Source organism: Microcaecilia unicolor, chromosome 6, assembly GCF_901765095.1.
Source record: "Microcaecilia unicolor chromosome 6, aMicUni1.1, whole genome shotgun sequence".
Classification (NCBI taxonomy): Eukaryota; Metazoa; Chordata; class Amphibia; order Gymnophiona; family Siphonopidae; genus Microcaecilia; species Microcaecilia unicolor.
In genome coordinates, this window is record NC_044036.1 from 115,015,118 (window position 1) to 115,030,499 (window position 15,382).

At 42.1% G+C, this 15,382-nt stretch overlaps 1 protein-coding gene across 1 annotated transcript in view; it reads left to right on the top strand.

The window, feature by feature from the left end:
• LOC115472463 (P-selectin-like) overlaps positions 1 to 15,382 on the top strand; it is a 236,269-nt gene that overhangs the window by 101,202 nt on the left and 119,685 nt on the right. The window contains exons 12-13 of the mRNA XM_030206753.1: positions 13,368 to 13,452; positions 13,669 to 14,058. Coding sequence (XP_030062613.1) covers positions 13,368 to 13,452; positions 13,669 to 14,058 — 475 coding nt within the window. The remainder of the gene's footprint in view (positions 1 to 13,367; positions 13,453 to 13,668; positions 14,059 to 15,382) is intronic.

Genomic DNA, 15,382 nt, shown 5'->3' on the forward strand with positions numbered 1-15,382 from the left:
TGTATGGGCAATGTACAGCAGGCCACATGGGCATACAATCAAATAAATGATTTGAGTTGTATCACAGTCAGTCACTGACTGCATCTGGAATACAAACCCCTTAACAGGGTGTTGAAATTGAGATATCTGCAAAGCAAATTTGAGTATGTGCAATGACCACACTTATGATGACCTCCATAAGTGGAAGGCGGCAAACCAGCCTCTCGATGATGATTGGCCAACATCTTGCCCAAATTCCTGGATCTCCTAAACGCTACTATGGACTTCTGGGAAAACACTGGGTGATAGCTCAATACATGCTCTGGACATTTAAATGACTTTACACCTTGCCCAAATTCCTGGATCTCCTAAACGCTACCACGGGCTTCTGGGAAAACACTGGGTGATAGCTCAATACATACTCTGGAAAGGGAGGAGTGGTCTAGTGGTTAGGGTGGTGGACTTTGGTCCCGGGGAACTGAGGAACTGAGTCCGATTCCCACTTCAGGCACAGGCAGCTCCTTGTGACTCTGGGCAAGTCACTTAACCCTCCATTGCCCCATGTAAGCCGCATTGAGCCTGCTATGAGTGGGAACGCGCGGGGTACAAATGTAACACAAATAAATAAAATAAATGACTTTATACCTTTAGTGTGTGATGATGGGAATGGTGGTTGCTGTCTTTCTGGTTAGCACTTGGTTCTGAGCACACTTGAATTATTTAGTATTAATATTCTTTTGTATTATAAGACTATGTTTTTTTAAATAGACATTGACTCTTTAATTTATTGTAAGGATTGTTGTTCAAGTGAGGGGTGGGTGTAGATACATCAGATTTAGCCCTAGTTTTGTATTTTTTTATGCATATTCATTAAGAATATCCTGAAAACCCCTATTGGCTGGGAAGCTCTATTTTAGAGCCTTATATTTCTGTATTTCTGTATCTCTTTGCTTTATAAAAGTGGTTCCAAAAGGGATTTTCATTCCTTCTACAGCTGACTTCAGAATGTCCACAGCACAAAAAAACAAATGCTCAAAACAATGAAAATATGAATATTCTTTCACCTCTTCTAGTTTAGCAAGCACCTAGCCCAGACATCGGAGAGTCATGGGATAGGAGGTAGTGTCCTATTGTGGATTAAAAACTAGTTAAAAGATAGAAAACAGAGAGTAGGGTTCAATGGTCACTATTCTCAATGGAGAAGGGTAGATAGTGGGATTCCCCAGGGGTCTGTGCTGGGACCGCTTCTTTTTAATATCTATAAATGATCTAGAGATGGGAGCAACTAGTGAGGTAATTAAATTTGCTGACAACACTAGCAGGTGAATTTTCGAAAGAGAAGGGCGCCCATCTTCTGACACAAATCAGGAGATGGGCGTCCTTGTCGCAAGGTCGCCCAAATCGGCACAATCGAAAGCCGATTTTGGGAGCCCTCAACTGCTTTCTTTTTTTTTTTTTACTTTGAATTTTTATTGAAATAACATCTCAAACATAACAACGAGCCATTGGCTCCAGCACATGACAATGCAACAATTTAATTTTTATTTTAATATTATGCTTATAACCCTTTTATCCCCCCTATTCCCCCCACCCTTCCTCCCCTCCCCCTCCCCCCCACACTAACCCCTCAACAACTGATTCCCCCAACAGCCCAAACCCCCCTAAACCCCTTCCGTATCTGTTAGATGAATCCATTCAGGTGCCTCTGGATTATATCTCCCCTTACGCTTATCAGTCAATTTTTCCAACTCTATAATGGTTTTAAATTTCTCAACCCAATTACCTACAGTTGGCCCAGCGGACTTTTTCCAATGCACTGTAATAGTGGTTTTTGCGGCGGCTAACCCCATTCTCTTGAATCTCTGTTGCCATCTCTTTCCCCTCTGGTTCCTCCACCCCAGGAGGCATCATTTAGGATCACATGGAAAAGTACCTTCTAGAACTTTAGACAACCTATCTGTTATATCTTTCCAATAAGGTTGAATCAAACTGCACCCCCACCAAATATGAAAAAAAGTTCTCGTCTCCCTTCCACATCTCCAACAGCTATCAGAAGCCTCAGGGAACATTCTTTTAATTCTATCAGGTGTATAATACCATCTGCTCAGCACTTTATACGCATTTTCTTTAATAAGCACACACACTGAGGCTTTCTTGACTTCCAAGCATACCCTCCTCCATTCTGCCTCCGAAACATCCTGATTCAAGTCCTTTTCCCATGCCTCCATATAGGTCATTTTCATAAAACTCTGCCCCCTGAGGTGTCCATATATCCGTGAAATTCCTTTCCCCCACTTATCCATATCCCTCCATACTTTTTCAAATCCCTCTTGGTCTTTGAATTCCTCCCTGGACCATTTCTCTGTACTAATAAAGTGTTTGACCTGCATGTACGCATATAAATCGGACTCTACTAACCCATACATTTCCTCCCTCAACTGCTTTCTTTCGCGGGGACGACCAAAGTTCACGGAGGCATGTCAGCCGATAATGGAAAAAAGAAGGGCGTCCCTGACAAACACTTGGGCGACTTTACTTGGTCCATTTTTTTTTCATGACCAAGCATCAAAAAGGTGCCCGAACTGACCAGATGACCACCAGAGCGAATCGGGGATCACCTCCCCTTACTCCCCCAGTGGTCACTAACCCCCTCCCACTCTCAAAATGCCATACTCAGGTCCATCGCAGCAGTATGCAGGTACCTGGAGCAGTTGTAGTGGGTGCAGTGTACTTCAGGCAGGCAGACCCAGGCTCATCCCCCCCTATCTGTTACACTTGTGGTGGTAAATGTGAGCCCTCCAAAACCCACCACAAACCCACTGTACCCACATGTAGGTGCCCCCCTTCATCCCTAAGGGCTATGGTAGTGATGTACAGTTGTGGGGAGTGGGTTTGGGGGGCTCAGCACCCAAGGTAAGGGAGCTATGCACCTGGGAGCTTTTTCTGAAGTCCACTGCAGTGCCCCCTTGGGTGCCCGGTTGGTGTCCTGGCATGTAAGGGGAACCAGTGCACTACGAATGCTGGCTCCTCTCACAACCAAATGGCTTGGATTTGGTCATTTTTGAGATGGGCGTCCTCGGTTTCCATTATCGCCGAAAATCGGGGACGGCCATCTCAAAAATGACCTAAGGACAACCATCTCTAAGGTCAACCTAAATTTCATGATTTGGGCGTCTCATCTTGTTTCAATAATGCGTGTTGCCCCGCCCCTTTACAGGGCCGTCCTGTGAGGACGCCCTCATGAAAACTTGGGTGCCCCATTCGATTTTGCCCCTCCACGTTATTCAAAGTTGTTAAATCGCAAGAGGATTGTGAAAAATTACAAGAGGACCTTTCGAGACTGGGTGTCTAAATGGCAAGTGCAAAATGATGCATGTGGGAAAGAGGAACCTGAATTATACATATGTAATGCAAGGTTCCACATTAGGAGTCACCGACCAAGAAAGGAATCTAGGCGTTGTTGTTGAAACCCTCTGCCCAGTACGTCCCTGGATTTGGACATCTTTGATTTTCGCGATTTTCGAAAACAAAGACGTCCAAGTCTAAAACGTCCAAATGCAAGCCATTTGGATGTGGGAGGAGCTAGCATTTGCAGTACACTGGTCCCCATGACATGCTAGAACAACAATCAGGCACCCTAGGGGGTACTCCAGTGGACTTCATAAAATGTCCCAGGTACACAGCTCCCTTACCTTGTGTGCTGAGCTCCCCAAACCCCACTACCAACTACCATAGCCCTTACCGGTGACGGGGGCACCTATATGTGGGTACAGAGGGTTTCTGGTGGGTTTTGGAGGGCTCGCTGTTTCCTCCACAAATGTAACAGGTGGGGGGGGGGGGGTATGGGCCTGGGTCCACCTGTCTGAACTGCACTGTACCTACTACGAAACTACTCCAGGGATCTGCATGCGCTGTCAAGGACCTGAGTATGACATCTGAGCTGGCATAGAGGCTGGCAAGTAATATTATTAATGATGTACTTTGAGGGTGGGAGGGGGTTAGTGACCACTGGGGGAGTAACGGGAGGTCATCCCCAATTCCCACCAGTGGTCATTTGGTCATTTCGGGCACCTTTTTGTGTCGTATTCGTAATAAAAACAGGTCCGGGTGCAGTGAAAATGTCCACATTTTAGTCATGGACGTCTTTGCTTTTTTCCATTATGGCTCAAAGACGCCCAAGTCTTAGGAATGCCCAAGTCCCGCCTCCAACACGCCTCCAATACGCCCCCTTGAGATTTGGACGTCCTTGTGACGGATTTTCGCTAGAGACGTCCAAAATCGGGTTTTTATTATACTGATTTGGACATCTCTGAGAGATGGACGTCCAAGTGCCAATTTATGTCAGTTTTTGGACGTCCATCTCTTTCGAAAATAAGCCTGATAGTGGAATTAGAAAAGGTACAGAGAAGGGCGACAAAAATGAAAAAAGGGGATGGGACGACTTCCCTATGAGGAAAGGATGAAGTGGCTAGGGATCTTCAGCTTGGAGAAAAGACGACTGAGGGGAGATATGATACAGGTCTACAAAATAATGAGTGGAGTGGAATGGGTAAACGTGAATCATTTGTTTGCTCTTTCCAAAAATACTAGGAATAGGGGGCTTTTGATGAAGCTACAAAGCAGTAAATTTAAAACGAATAAGAGAAAATTTTTCTTCACTCAACGTGTAATTAAACTCTGGAATTCGTTGCCAGCAAATGTGGTAAAGCCAGGTGATTAGCTTAGCGGGGTTTAAAAAATGTTTGGATGGCTGCATAAAGAAAAAGTCCATAGACCATTGTTAAAATGACTTGGGGAAAATCCACTGCTTATTTCTGGGACAAGCAGCATAAAATGTATTGAACATTTTGGGATCTTGCCAGGTATTTGTGACTTGGATTGGCCACTGTTGGAAACAGGATGCTGGGCTTGATGGACCTTTGACAATACTTACGTACTTATGTATGTAAATCATAACATGTTTCCTTTAGAAGTACTCATGGTTGAATTCTTCCTCATCTGACTTATTGATTTTATTTCTGTTTCTTCTGTCACTTATATTTTGAATTTATTTAACTGTAAAAATACTATCATGTTTCCTTTCAATTACTTGCTATTTTCATTTGTGACGAAGTTGGATTGAAGCCAAAACCTTGTTAATGTTTGATAATTAATAATATCTTACTTGCCAAAACACGAAGTGAAGACAACGACAAGAATAGGTCCTCTGACTGTATTTTGCCAACAAACACATGTTGCCCTGCCTAGCATTTCCTAATCATGCTTGTAGCAATGTATGCAAATCAATTCAATAAGACATTTGCTTGGTAAGAAAAATATGTGAACTAGCGTCAAACTGAGGAAACACATCTTTTCAACAATAGAACAAAACTGTCTGATACCCGAGGGACATGAAGGATTGGAAAATCTCCAGGTGGTTGGTGAAAAAAAACAATAAGCAGTTTCTCAAGAAAATGAAAATGAAGAGTATTCACAAAGCTGTTAAAACAGCAGAAACTGGGGGCGATTTTACTGCTACGTTAAAGGAGTATTCAGGCCAGAATTCTTCATTTTGTTTAGTTTTCCATGTCGTTTATGATCTGCCCAACTCTTGCAGCATCTGTTATTTCATCAAATTGTATCGACATATTTTTCCAGTGCCTCAACTGCCACCCAGATAGAATCTATGGAGCACAAATTCAGAATAATTTAAGCAGGCAGGAGAGGTCCCTGCCTGGTTAAATTGTAGTGAGCTGGCAATCCCACAACTTTTAGTGGCACTAAAAGGATTTTGCTACTGAAAATGCAGAATGCCAGGGCGGTTCAGGGCTGGAGTCAAGGTGGCACCAAGATTTATCCGGTTAGTGGAGATATTTATTTATTTTATTGAAAAGATTTCTAGATCACCTGTAAAATAGGTGGTTTCCAACTAAGAACATACACAATCAAAAATACAAAATTGGCATACAAAACTATAAAATAACAAATCTCTTCATAGCATCACATGACTACTACAGCTGCTTCAAAAAAATGCTTTCATAAATAGGTGAGTCTTTAAAGGTTTTCTTAAACTGGGCTTCTAGACAGACAAAGATTCCTTCAAATAACATGGGGCAGCATAAACAAGTGTTATCATCTTAAATTGAATACTATGTAACAAAGGTAACCAGTGTAGTTGTTTCAATACTAAAGATACATGAGAAAAATTTGAAATTCTTGTAACATGGGCCGCTGCTATTATCCAATATTCAGTCTGCTAACCAGATAAGAGCCCAGATAAAGTTAGGACAGCAAAAAAAAATTTATCTGCATTATTATTTTGTCACCAGTCTGAATATTGACTGGTAGCCAGATAACTTAGAGCAGCCACACAGGACCTGGTTATTCAATGCTGGAGTCTTATCTGGATTAGGCCCAGCATTAAATATCTGGGTCAAATTAAGCCTATGGCAGTTAGTGCCTTTAAACCTGCTAACCACCGTGGGATGAATATTGGGGTTAACGTTACAATAGAAGGCCTGTCCAAACCACTTTCTTCTTTTGTCAGAGACAATGATATAACCAACATGCTTCTTCAGAGGGTTCCTGCCCAGCATTGTGAGTTGTAGCCTTCATGGATAATCTAACCTCTCCCAACTAAGGATTAAAGGCCCGTTTTACCATGCTACAGTAAAAGGGGCCCTGCGGTAGCATCAGCTCATGGATTTGCTGCATGCTGAGACCCCACAGTGGGTAAAAGGCAAAAAAAGGAAATGGCTGTGTGGTTAGTGCACACTTACCGTGCGGCCATTTCCGGATGAACCCTTATAGCCACCTATTTAGGAGGCTGTAAGGGATCCCGTGCTAACCCGGCGGTAACTGGGTAGCACATGGCGCTGCTCAATTACCGCCAGGTAAGACCCCAGCACAAAAAAAAAGCCATCGCAACGGAAATGGTGCATGTGTGTGTGTGTGTGTGTGGGGGGGGGGGGGGGCAGCACTACCGCTGCCTCCTGTGGTGGGTTGGCAGTAGTGCCGAAATGACGCAAGGCAAAGCAGCAGTAGGGGTACAGTCGCTTTGTAAAAGGGGCCCTAAGTTAGGAGTCAATACAATACGCAGAAGGAGATTCAAATGAAGAAAATCTTTCACCAAATACAAGCCTGATGACACAGAATCCCTGGCTTCATAGGATGTCTTCATCATTCTCTCACTACTTGTGGCAAGTCATCACCTCAGTGATGATTTTTACCCCATTGCACGTTAGAACTAATATGGTGGAAGTATGAGCGGCCATGCTGCTGTGTTTTGAATAATCTGCAGCGCCTTGACACTGGAAGGCCCAGATACAGTGCATTGCAGTAATCCACCCTGCTAATAACCAAACTTTGCACAATCAATTTAAAATCTTCAAAAGGAAAACAGCCCTTGAATCTACTCAGCATTCTTAATTTTAAAAATTAACTGTAAACAACCTTCTGATATGTGGTTTGAAAAACTGAAAGTAGACTCTAGCTTTGGTGAACAAATCCCTGTTGATGCCAAGTAGATGCTTGAAGATATTGCTCCCTGGGCCACAAAACTATCAATCAAGCTAGTGAAAGAGATAATAATGGCTCAGCTGGAAAAGCATGCACATTTGCCTTCCTCTTCACCATAGGGAGCAACTGCTATGGGCAAAGCTTCGGTGATCGAGCTGATGCCATCATTTTGCACTATATAAGCACACCGACTTCTGAGGCCACTTTCAGGACCATTACCCACGGACGTTTGCTGTGCATGCTGAGCTGTACTATGATTACACCATTGACTTGCCAACATCTTCAATTTACCATCTACAGCCCAATTTGGGAACAAGTACTGTAGGAGAAGCTTTGGCGAGCGAGCTGACTTCATTATTTCACACTATATAAGAATTATGATTTAACCAACACTACTAGAAAGGGATATTGTAACACTCTAGTACTTCTAGGTCTTCAAGATTACAAGAGAGAGCACTCAAACCAGTCCACAAATAGTTTAGTCACAGCCAGATTACAGGTGGACACAGAAGCAGCTAAAACAAATGCCATTTATAGTGAACAAGAAGCAGTTGCACAGGCGATCAGCAAGTTCTCCAACACTCACTGTAAACTAGATACCTGTCCCAACTACCTAATGAAATCCGCCCCTGACCGCTTCATAGCAGACCTCACATCCCGCCTAAACTACATGCTTCAGCAAGGTCTCTTCCCTAAGGAAAATGGCAATATCCTACTCACTCCGATACCAAAAGACACCAAGAAAAAACAAATGAAATCACTAACTACTGTCCAGTAGCATTCATTGCATTGTCAGTAAAACTGATGGAAAGCATGGTAGCCAAACAACTTACAGATTATCCAGCTTATAATCGAAAGTGATCGCTGGCCATCTTCCGACACAAATCGGGAGATGGCCGGCGATTTCTTAAAAGCGGCGAAATCGGTATAATCGAAAGCGGCATTTTTGACAGCATCGCCACTTTCCCGTCGCTTTGCCGGCGAAAGTTCAAGGGGGCATGTCGGTAGATTAACGAAGATGTGGCTACCAGATGGCCGACTTTCGCCGGTAATGAAAAAAAAAAAGCGGCGTTAAGCAGTATTTCGCCGGCTTTACTTGGTCCTTTTATTTTCATGACCAAGCCTCAAAAAGGTGCCCCAACTGACCAGATGACCACTGGAGGGAATGGGGGATGACCTCCCCATACTCTCCCAGTGGTCACCAACCCCCTTCCATACTAAAAAAATAAAACTAAAAACCTTTTTTGCCAGCCTGTATGCCAGCCTCAAATGCCGTACCCACCTCCATGACAGCAGAATGTGTTGTATCCTCCGACAGCCTTTCCCTGGTTGCGATGTGGCTCTTGGGTGAGTATGACACCTTTTCTGTTAGGTGCCCTGCAGAGTCACATTAGCAATGTATTGTGGTGGGTGTAGGGTACTGGGCTCTACTCCCATGGTGCTTTTCCCCTCTGCTAACTGGGTCAGAGTGTGCCCTGTTTTGTTTCCTGTTGTAGTCCATGCGGTAGTGGCCATTTTTGTAAGCCAGTTTTAGTTCCCTTTCCTGTGTTACCCACGTTAGAGAACGTAGTTCTTACCGTGAATGGTGCTGAAAGAGGGCATTGTACACCATTGTGCCAGCTCTGTCCTACTGCTAATCTTAGTACTAGGGGACTCTTTGCCAGTGGGGCACAACCTCTGATCTGCAGTTAACTGTGAGTAAACGTGCTTATTTCAAGAAAGGACTTTTTCAGAGAGATTAGTCTTCAGGTGTGAACTGGTGTGCCAAAGTTATACAGCAGCAATAAGTCCTAGAGGCTGTATGCAGGTCCCTGGAGCAATTTTAGTGGGTGCAGTACATTTGTGGGTAGTGGGTTTGGGGGGGCTCAGCTCCCAAAGTAAGGGAGCTATGCACGTGGGAGCTTTTCTGAAGTCCACCGCAGTGACCCCTAAGGTGGCTGGTTGGTGTCCTGGCATGTCAGGGGAGCCAGTGCACTAAAAATGCTGGCTCCTCCCACGGCCAAATGCCTTGAATTTGGCCGGGGTTTGAGATGGCCGACATAACTTTCCATTATCGCTGAAAAACAAACCCGGCCATCTCAAACCCGGTGAACTCCACGGCATTTGGCCGGGCTAAACCATAATATCGAAAAAAAAGATGGCCGGCCATCTTTTTCGATAATACAGTTCCGGCCAGCTGTAGTGCCGCCGCCAACATAGATCGCCGGTGATCTATTTGGCCGGCGACGTTCGATTATGCCCCTCTATATAAACGAATTCTCAATATTACATGAATCACAGTCAGGTTTTTGCCCCCTCCGCAGCACAGAAACAGTGATACTCACTCTCCTAACCAAATTCAAGCAGGAAATAGAAATAGGGAAAAACATCCTCCTCCTCAAATTCGACATGTCTAGTGCATTCGACATGGTAAACTTTAATATATTAATAAGAGTACTAGATAAGTTTGTGATTGGTGGAAACATACTTAGCTGGATCAAGGGTTTCCTAACCACAAGAACATATCAAGTAAAATCAAACTCAAACATATCATCACCGTGAAAAGCAGACTGCGGAGTACCACAAGGATCACCGCTATCACCGATTCTCTTCAACCTAATTATGACCCCACTAGCCAAGTCCTTATCCAACCAAGGCCTTAACCCTTTCATCTATGCAGATGTTGTCACAATATTCATTCCTTACAAATCTAAACTGACAGAAATCGCCAAAGAAATCAAGATCAGCTTGAACATCATGGACTCTTGGGCAAATGCATTTCAACTAAAACTAAACAAAGAAAAAACACACTGTCTCATCCTCTCATCCCTACACAGCATGGATAACCCCACAATTATCAGCACCCCAGATTACACCATCCCTATCTCAGACAGCCTGAAAATCCTTGTCGTTACAATGGACCTCAACTTAACACTAGAGAGCCAAGTGACATCCACAACAAAGAAAATGTTCCACTCAATGTGGAAACTCAAACGCGTGAAACAATTCTTCCCGAGGGGAACATTTCGCAACCTGATACAATCAATGGTACTAAGCCATGTAGACTACTGCAATGGAATTTATGCGGGATGCAAAGAACAAACCTTATAGAAACTTCAGACCGCTCAAAACATGGCAGCTAGGCTTATCTTCAGAAAAACGCGATTTGAAAGTGCAAAACCCCTTCGCGAAAAACTACACTGGCTCCCAATTAAAGAACGCATTGCTTTCAAAATCTGCACTCTGGTTCACAAAATTATCTATGGTGAAGCTCCGGGATACATGACAGACTTGATCGACCTACCAAATAGAAACACATCCGAATCAACACGAACTTACCTAAATCTGCACTACCCAAGCTGCAAAGGACTCAAATACAAATCAACTTACGCGTCCAGTTTTTCCTACTGTACATAAGCACACAACTGTGGAACGCATTACCAAAAGCCTTGAAAACTACAAACGACCACCTAAACTTCTGGAAAACACTTAAAACTAACCTGTTTAAAAAGGCATAGCCTACCGATCCATCATAAATGCCTGATCTCTGCAACACAACAAAACTAAAGAATGTAATGGACATAACACAACTCTTCCGTTGTACGATTACCTAGTGTGGCTGTGCCACATGAACTTTATCTTACCACAACATCACTTTGTATTTGTTTACACAGGAGTCTGTAACGCCTCTTCGGTACTATGTAAGCCACACTGAGCTATAAATAGGTGGGAAAATGTGGGATATAAATGTAAAAAATAAATAAATAAATAAATGTTATGAGAGAGGATAGGGTGCATCTCAAGGGAGAGGGGAATACATCTTAATGTTGAGATTATCAAGTTAAATACTGTTAACAATACCTTTTATCATAAGTTATTGTACCAAACAAGGAAAATATCTCTACAAAACACCAATAAACCAACTTAACTCTGTGTAGCGGCAAATGGAGGAAAAGGAAACCTCCCACAGACATACAATTGAAAGCTTGTTTAGCCTGTGTTTAATGGTTCCAAGTATCATTCAGCAATCCCAAAAAGCCTCCACAAAATTTACAAATTTACACACATACAGTAGAAACACATGGCTACTTAGCCTTCAAATGCCCAAACCTGATAGGACCCATTTCTCCGGCAAAATCGGCTTCATCAATGGTTGCTTATTCAGGGATAATCACAAACACAAACTGTAAAGAATGAGAAATAAATCATTAACATTGGATGTTGTGTAACAGTTTATATTCAAAGATACATCTCAAACAAAGCTTACTTGGTGTCAACTGGATACAGCTTACTGCAAAACAAACATGGTATTGCTACAGTACAAACTCCAGCGCATGCGCTTAAACACACATTTACTGCTGTAACGCCCCTCCCACTGGATGATATTTCAAGCGGGAGAACAAATCACATCAACTAAATAGCAAATGGTAAATCTGGAAAGTTTCAAAAACATTCCAAAACAATTCAAAACAGTTATTCAACACGCAATCTACCAAAATATCTTACAAAAAACCATTCTATTCCATAATATTGTTCAGTCCTACTGGCGCTAAGGTTTTGCAGTGAAACAGGTACCGTCGGGTTTGGGCATCTATTGCCTCTTCCTCTATCATTCCTTCTACTCGTCAGAACATCGGTCCAATGGAAATCAATTCTGGCAGTCCACTTTCTTGTTTCAGTATTTTTTTAAAACATCTTTATTAAGTCAAAGTATCATAAACAATCATACAACTCAAATAACCATCACACTTTGCCCAGTACAGTTAGTTCCCCAACTACACACGGCCCCGAACTGACATCGTCTACAAAGCAAGAATAGGGAAAAGTGACATATGTTCACCTTTGACTCAATTTTTTTTCCCTTTTTTGTAACCCACATTCATTGAACTATAAACTCTCCTCCCCTCAAGCCACCTCCCCCCCCCCCCCCCCCCGTGTATGTATAATCTAGCTCTATATGGCCCCTATCATTTTCAGCTCTTGAAATGTAAGATCTCTGCATACACTGGTTTGTTTGTTTGTTTTACAATAAATATATATTGAAGTTTTACAGACAGAAATTCCCAACTGTAACAGCTGCTTAAATCATACTTCTAAAAGAAGCAGAAACAGATTCACATCCTGAAAACTTTTTTGGAGTTTCCATAATGTGGTTCTTATTTATTGACCTGATAGGCATGGAGAAATGTTCTTGTCCTTATGTCCAACTGTTCAAGATCTTTACAAAAAAGTGAATCCCGTCTTTGAGGTACCTTATTACATGCATGAACAAGTTGTTCCATTCTTGGGTTTTGAGGGTTTATGCAGTTACCTGTACACTCTGCTCCCAGTAACAATGACATTTTCTGGACTAGCTACTTTTTTGGAGTTTTCATAATATGGTTCTTATTTATTTATTTACCTGATAGGCACAGAATAATTTTCTTGTTCTTATGTCCAACTGCTCAAGATCTTTACAAAAAGTTAATTCTGTCTTTGAGGTACCCTATTACACGCATGAACTAGTTTTTCCATTCATGAGTTTATACTCTGCTCCCAGTAACAATGACATTTTCTTGATTAGCAAATGCTGTGGTTTGCTATTGACTTCTGTAGTCAATAGTGTCTGGCCTTCCTTCAGGATCCCCCCCATACAAGTTTTAGCCAGATCTGAGCCAACATAGCTTCTATGATCTATTAGAATTAGGCTCTTCCAGGCTGCTATTGCTTAGGGGAGTTAAAAGTCACTGCTTGCAGTGGTGTAATAAATTAACTGCTCTGTCTCTTCTGAAAATAATGGAGCCAGTTGGTAATCCTAAACATTCCCAAGTTGAAGGACTGCTATAGACCATGATATATAATGCGAATAATTTCACACCTTCATAGGCTATAGTTGAAGGAAATGATGGTCAAATTCTTCCTGTTACCTGTAGATTATCTCTCAGAAGCTTCATGTGGACAGAAGGAATCAGTGGAGAGTATCCAGACTTGTCTTAAACTTTGCTGCTCTTTGCTGTGGTAAGAAACTCTTGAACTTTATTGACCCTGCAATGTTCATATTTTTAGTGCTGTTATAAGGACTACATAAGATTAAACTCTATGAGCCTCTGATCACTAGACTAGCTAACTAATATCAACTAGAGCTGATTTATAAAACTACCTACAAAGTTTACTCGGAAAACGTTGTACCATTTCTAAAAGAATGTGTTTCTTTCTGATTTGCTCCTGAGTTAGGTTTTCTGGCAGCTGCTGAGGTGAATGCCTGGACATACCACTATGACAAAACCAGTACCTCAAACTGGGAGGAGGCCAGAAAGTGGTGCAAAACCCATTATACTGACATGGTGGCCATCCAAAACCAAGAAGAAATAGCTTACCTCAATGAAATCCTACCCTACCAACAGGCATATTATTGGATTGGGATTCGCAAAATAAAAGGCATCTGGACTTGGGTAGGAACCAACAAATCATTGACCACAGCTGCAGAGAACTGGGCCAAAGGAGAGCCAAATAATGCAGGAAAAGATCAGGACTGTGTAGAGATTTACATAAAAAGGAGCCATGATAGTAGCAAATGGAATGATGAGCGTTGCAACAGGAAGAAGACAGCACTGTGTTTTCTAGGTAAATAAGGTATCTCTCATTGAGAATTGCACCTTACTAAATGCATTTCCTGGAATTAATTCTTTACCATGCTCATTATGCTTATCAGATACTGCCTGCATTTTTTTTTTAAATAACATGGGGGATTATTAAGCCAGTTACAGGACAGAAGGTGGATGATGGGCATTTTCCCCTCAGTATAAGTCAATTTCAATTTACATATTTCATTAATACAAAGATCACAGTACATATACCTTAAGCAAATACATTCCGCCAGATTTTGTATAGGAACCAAGAGACAGACAGATCTCCAGAGTTCAATGCTTGGATGAGACAATGGTGCAGGGAAGAGGGTTTTAGATTTGTTTGGAACAGGGCAACATTCTGGGGAAGGAGGAGCCTATTCTGGAAAGATGTGCTCCACCTTAACTAGGGTGGAACCAGGCTGCTGGCATCAACATTTACAAAGGAAATAGAGCAGCTTTTAAACTAGAAATGGAGAGAAGGATGACAGTCACTGAAAAATGCAAGGTTCAGAACAAATCTTTAAATGATATCACCAAAACAGAGAAGACAGAGCATCCTGATAACAAGGTTGCAATAGAGACCATAGTAGATCAGGAGATGCATTTTTGATATGACATCTTAAGTAGAGGAGTGTGGTAGCCGTGTTAGTCCACTCTTAAGGTTATCAATAGAAATCAAACAAAATAAAACATGGAAAAGAAAATAAGATGATACCTTTTTTATTGGACATAACTTAATACATTTCTTGATTAGCTTTCTTTTAGCTGAGGAAGAAGGGCAACCTTCGAAAGCTAATCAAGAAATGTATTAAGTTATGTCCAATAAAAAAGGTATCATCTTATTTTCTTTTCCATGTTTTATTTTGTTTGATTTCTATTGATATGACATCTAAATCTGACTTTGGAGGTTTTGTGGAAAACATCCAAATATCCAGTAGTGAACATGGCCAATTTCAAAACAGAAAAAAAAATGTCTCTCTCTTTGTTTCAAAAATGGCCATTTGCTATTAAAAAATGGCCATTTATTGTTGTGCTCAGTGGACCATTAAAAAAAAAAAAAGATCCAAGTGAAAGTACTCAAGTATACACCACTACAAAAGCCCTTATGCCTGTAGGTGTCACCTATATGTGCGTACAGTGGGGTTTTGGTAGGTTTTGGAGGGCTCACACTTTCCACCACAAGTGTAGCAGTTAGAGTGGGATATGGGCCTTGTCCCCTTCTCTACAGTGCACTGCACCGACCACTAGGCCACTCCAGGGACCTGCTTGCTGCTCTAATAGGACTGGCCATAACATCTGATGCTGTCATAGAGCCTGGT